Source organism: Spea bombifrons, chromosome 6, assembly GCF_027358695.1.
Source record: "Spea bombifrons isolate aSpeBom1 chromosome 6, aSpeBom1.2.pri, whole genome shotgun sequence".
In the NCBI taxonomy this organism is placed as follows: domain Eukaryota; kingdom Metazoa; phylum Chordata; class Amphibia; order Anura; family Pelobatidae; genus Spea; species Spea bombifrons.
In genome coordinates, this window is record NC_071092.1 from 42,515,714 (window position 1) to 42,521,713 (window position 6,000).

Here is a 6,000-nt window from a genome sequence, read left to right on the forward strand (position 1 = left end):
TCCTACAAAGCTCTGCAGAAAGCATCAAGCATTCTGAAACCTGCAGCCAGAGGATAAAGTATTGATAGTGAACGAAAGCCTAACGCAGGGGCGTCCAATCTACGGCCCTCCAGCTGCTGCGGGACAACATTTCGCATAATGCGCTTTCGGCTAAGGGGCTGGATGAGGAGTATGAGAGATGTAGTCCTGCAGCAAGCTGGAGGGCCGCACGTTGGACGCCTCTGGCCTAATGGATACACAGTATTAGGTGGCCACGTGCGGTATACCCGGCAGCTGCTCCTAAACTGTATTAGCAAAGTTTCTGAATGGCATCAGTGAGGTAGAAAGAAGCTTTTTTTTTTTTTTTTTTTTTTATTTACCGGTATTGTTGTTTTTTCAAATTAATTGTGTGATTTTTTTTTCTCTTTTTACACATTTTACCAAAAGAGCTGCAGGATGATTATATCTATAGTAGAGGATTCAAACCTTGTCATTCGTGAAACCCCACTGACACAGCGGGACTCACTCAGAGAAGCTTCCTTTCTAGATAAGAAAAGAAACGAGATAAAACATGCTGGAAAAAAGAGAAGTAGGGTGAACTCCCTGCAATACACAGAAACACGACACGCATACACAAAGAAAACCACTAAAAGGCAGTTTGCCGCCAATCGCATTAAAATAACCTATTAAAAAAAAAAACATATAGTAATCCTTATTTTTTCCAATACATTTTCTCATTTAGTCACGAGTGCCACAAGCGGCACGCCAAGGCCTCTGTTGTGGCATGTGGCCCAGTTGCTAACTGAACGATTAATTTTAAATAGAATTCAGATTCTGCTTTATTAAATTGCTACATTTATCCCCCAACATAATCATACATGTGTATCTTGCTAAAATAAACTTAAATCTGTACGTGTATAATGTACATGTATGCAGTGACCCATTCTGGGCGATCAGGACCCCCGTATCATGCTGCTGGATAGGCTGGTTACAGGGGAGATCTGTCCGTCATACGCAGCCGCTGTGTCTTAAAGGCACGGCGCAGCTTTAAGGGCAGTGCAGACTCGAAGCGCATTGCCGTGTGCATGCAAGCGAGTGTGACTATATGCTTGTATATGTTACATTTTCTTTCTGGAAAAGAAAAATAACTCTCGCTGCACCAGGGGTGGCACCAACATGCAGCGTTGGCACTTTGAGGTCTGCAACTCTGTTTAATGGAGAAAATTGGGCATATATATATATATACACACATATAGATATCTTAATTTGATCTTTTTTTACTCAGAGATATTATCGCCGTAAGATTTTTCTCTTTCTGGAAGTGTAAAGAGATTAAAGATTTCCATTTACCATTACAGGTAATGTAATTATCTATTATCTGCCCCTTTATCACGTTTATATGCGCAACACCTCAGGGGTTAACTCCTTTTCTTACATGTTCTTTGTTCTTTTCTGCAGCACTAAAAGTGTCTACATATCTTACATAAAAATAATAATATTCAGAGTGTTTTATTAGTGCGCTTAATCAGACAATTTAAATGCATTTCGGTATGTTCAAAGGATGCCCATCACCGACTCCTTACTATGAGGGTATGATAAGAGCGGCATCTCTGTATTGAGGAATCCCAATGATCCCCGAACATACGCGACTGCTCCTCCGTACACAGGAACTCTATAAACCGGTACTTCGGAGCAAACCGTTCGCAGGATTATTGTACAATACATTATTTGGGTGTTGCTCCACAAAGTGAATTCAGCCTCCGAACTGTAACTTTCCACTCACATTCATCTAAAATATGACGAAATATAAAGCTAGCAACACTTAGAATTACTGTTTGTTAAGAACTCAAAATATCAGCATTGCAACGTTAATGCAAAAATAGGAAGAAAGAAAGCACACAATGTGTCTTTCTTCATCTGAACACAAAACATTGAAGTTAATACTGATTTATTAAACACACACCGTCCCGTCACATGGGAATATCATCAAATAGAAGCTTTTGGGGAGAAGTGTTGGAACGCATTTATAATGGAGCGAAGCCAAGCTGGCATCACAACTGCAGGTGGCTTTTAAGCACGTCTGTGCAACTTGTAGGGTTTCATTCTTGCTGGAGAAATGTCAGTGTTGGCCCTTCCTAACAAAAAGTGAAGGGAGTTGAAACTATAACTCTCACTTTAGTGAATAGACTCCAATGATTTTTGAAACTAGCATTAATACAAAAGTGCGGATAAAAATCATGCTACAGGTAAATAATATGGTTAACCCCCTGTGTAACTTACCAATTTTCATTGTTACTTTATTATCATGCTTTACTTTTAAATCTAGCATCTTGTGCCGCATCCTATGCTATACACACGCTTTCCACATACATGTATTGGCCATGCAGTGTGGTTCTTTGCTGTGAGTCACTGTGGCCACGGCTTTGCCATTCATCCAGTACATTATAGAAGATATATGGAGCAAAAATATCAACAAATAAAAGGTGAGGAGCCGGAGAACATTTGCCGCCATCATGGAGAGGAAGCTCGCATCAACAACTTTTCTGCCGCCTTTCTACCCTCCCGACAGTTTCCTATCTGGCGATGAGACAGCACTTCGTGTAAAACCAAGAGAGGAGCGCACACATCCATACCTCAATTCATTGGGAAACAATACAACACATGGAAAGAAGTCACAGAATGGCAGCTGTCATTGGCACAGCATACATCTGCTTCACATCCATACACTGTATTAACATAATTAAATATCCTCGCTAAAGGCCAGAATAACCAATAAACCAAACAGGTTCTCCAGTTTGTAATGTATGTCATTTACAAACTGGAGAAGATCGCAGACAGAGGATTGGAGATTTCCACAGAGTATGAAACCCAGAATAATATTAGTTTTAAACAATGTGACTGTAAACTCACAAACCGCTCGGAACGGTAGCCTAGAACACGTGAAAAGCACCCAAACACGTACCACGAGGAAGGTCAGTAAAAGGGCTGTGATATTAATTTAAGAATTCTTTTAAAGGCTGACAAAGCTCCATATTTCATTGAAGTAGAACGTAATTTAGCTATCTAGTGGCACTTCAGTTACAGAGCCGGTTTATTTTGCAGGCTGCTTCCTTCATTGACGTAGAGCTACACAAACACGTTCCCAGAAGCAATAAGGCAGGGCGAGCTCGCTCCTGACTCGGCCTGGCTGAGACACCGCCAAGCCAGAGCCCAAAAACACTAAAGTGCTCTCTTCTGATCCGGCATCGGACGGCCTTTTTCAGCAAAGAAATATATAATTGGTTATCCGGCAAAATTAGTTATAACTCTGAGACACAAATGAAAATCGATTCAACTTGGAATTTACCAACGTCTGCCGGATAAACAGCGAGGTTGAATTTGATGGACTTTGTGTCCCTCTACAGCCTTAACTACATTACCATGTTCTCTGCATATCTGGCGAGTTGGCCGTTCCGGCCACCTACCATCGCGTGCATGTTCACCTTCTCGCACTAGATTCACTCCTGGATTGTTCCATTTACACGCGAATGGGATAGGGTGGCGGGTCATACAAACATAGAGTGGCCACGCAGCTATACAGAGCTAAATACATAAAAACTCTCCACAGGGCATAAAGAGGTCGGGGGAAATTAATGAAAACAGGTTGCACTTTGCATTTCTCTTAGTGGCAATTTAAAATGCTAGTTTCAAGAGTCTTGATGCGCTGTTTAATTATATATATTATAATGTATGGATTCTAAGCAAGAGCCACAATCACTATTCAGAGCAGGAGGAAACAGCGCCCCCAGTGGTTGGAAGGTTATCCAGAGAAACGCACCCAGGCTTGCAATATGCTGCTTTAATTAGCAAAGTAGAGGGGCAAATACATGGGGCAAAATGTAAATATAGTGCAATCACCGCGGCATGTCTGCTGATGGCTCTACTGTATGTATGTATGTATGTATGTTATAAATAGGTACATCAATAAAGTGAATTACGGCGTGTGTATATATATATATATATATATATATATATATATATATATATATATATAAATACACACACACACACAAATATATTTCTAACGCCGTTTTCCACATGATTGTAGGAACAATTAATTGAGGGTTTATTAACAGTAACGAATAGCAGGGGCCTCACGAGTCTAGATCTTGTCTGCAATTTAGATTGTAAGCTCAGCGGGTTAGTGGTCCCTGCTGAGGTTAGTGGTCTGTACTGAGGACTCTCTAATAAGAGATAACCCTGGCCTCTGTATTACCCCATTTACCGTCATTACCTGTTCCTTGCCGCCTGCCCGGTCCTCCGGTCCCGCTGTTCTCCTGCGGAATGACTGTGCTGCCCGCGCTTCATCCCCATTGCCCGCTGCGGGTTTCTCTTGGCTTCCCCGCAGTCTCTTCATGGTTTCCGGTAAGGTTTAGGTTGGCTTTCAGCCGGGATCCCGCACAGAGCCCGACACCATGTCGATACCCCTCACCCCGAATCTCTATGGAGCTTCAGGCGCCGGATACCCGCGTCAGCTCCTCACAGACTAACCGGTCTGCTCCAATACTAATTCCCGACCTGGGGCCGCAGCGATCACTACGCCAGCCGGAACTACATCCGATCTCTCCTGTCAAACCCGCCGCCGCAGCAGCAGAACAGCGCGACGTGTGGGGGCGTGTCCCAGAGGAGGTAAATACCAGGGAACTACGTGAACACTAGGGGCGGGGCTATAGTGCAATTCAGTTTGAGCTTCACGATGATTGGCTTCTGTTGCCAGTCAGTCATCTTCACACTGCATTTTCCCCTAGTAACATGTGTGCTATATAGAATAATGGGGGAAGTTCATTGCACTGCGCTTTATAACACATCATAACCCTTCCGTGAATTATAACATGACGTCATAGGAGGGTTCATTTGTATTAAATTAAATTTAGTGACTCACTTAGGAAACTAAAGTCCATTTTGTTCCAGATAAGGCCACATTGCTACTGAGTACGGTCACACCTCTATGACTATATCTCCTTAGTGTGATCACCACTAAACCAGAGGGTCAGCGGATTATGCGTAATGTAAGGAATGTTTACTTTACTAAGGTGGTAGATATGTGGAGTAGTCTCCCAGCAGAAGTGGTAGAGGGTAATACAGCGAGGGGATTTAAACATGCGTGGGATAGTCATATGGTTCCCAAATCTAAAATGAGGCCAACGACTGATTCTAGTTAGATTCTTTACATCAGGAAACATGTGCAGACCGGACGGGCCGAATGGGTCTTATCGGGTGGCACAGTCTATGTTTGCCACGCTGTGCCGCGGGTCGTACCATCTCAGTGATGGGAATTTTCTCTCATTTTTGCTGCTTGAAGTGAATACCTGTGAAAGGGGGAAAGCTTTGAAGTCCAGGGTATGTTTGGATCCCCCTGATTTGGTCCTTCTGGGCACCCATCAAAGAGGAGTCCTGGTGAGGGCCACGCTGTGCATGCGCTGTGTGCTGCTAGAAGCACCATTCACGCTTTGGGCCGCTCCTTGCACTTTTCTGTCTCACCGCCTCGGCCTATGTCCGGCAGGCCATAGAATCATTTTTTGGAATGCCAGGCGTGGGCTACGGCCGGTTTATCATGTAGCGCTTTAATGTTGCTTTTTCTCCACGTTTTGGGTGTTTTTGGGACTGATTTTTTTTTCACAGTAAATGCTGCAGTAGAGTCGGCACTTCACCCGGAGACTCCGGGGCAAACACATGTCTGACTATACGCCTCTCTGCATGGGGCGCCTCTGCTGTGGCATTAAATATTGTACATATTGTTGCCCTGACCTTTGTGGTTGGTTTAAATCATGTATGTATAATATTATAATATTTTCAATCACTAGGACAGTGTGTGATGTCATACCTCCCTTTTTTCACAATCACTGGTGATTGACTGATTCATTGCTTCCTGGGATGAGGCAGATCGTGGGAGTCCTGGATGTCCTCTGCTCACTGTAACATGCGCGGTAACAGCACAGTCATGCACACATAGCAGGAGCTCCTCGTACCTGCGTGGCATCA

At 43.5% G+C, this 6,000-nt stretch overlaps 1 protein-coding gene across 2 annotated transcripts in view; it reads right to left on the reverse strand.

Annotated features, from left to right (window-relative positions):
• MAST2 (microtubule associated serine/threonine kinase 2) overlaps window positions 1-4,616 on the reverse strand; it is a 79,447-nt gene extending 74,831 nt beyond the window's left edge. For both annotated transcript variants that reach the window (XM_053469932.1, XM_053469930.1), the window contains exon 1: window positions 4,253-4,616. In XM_053469932.1, the coding sequence (XP_053325907.1) occupies window positions 4,253-4,375 (123 nt within the window). In that variant the 5' untranslated portion in view covers window positions 4,376-4,616. The remainder of the gene's footprint in view (window positions 1-4,252) is intronic.
• Between the last annotated feature and the right edge of the window lie 1,384 nt (window positions 4,617-6,000).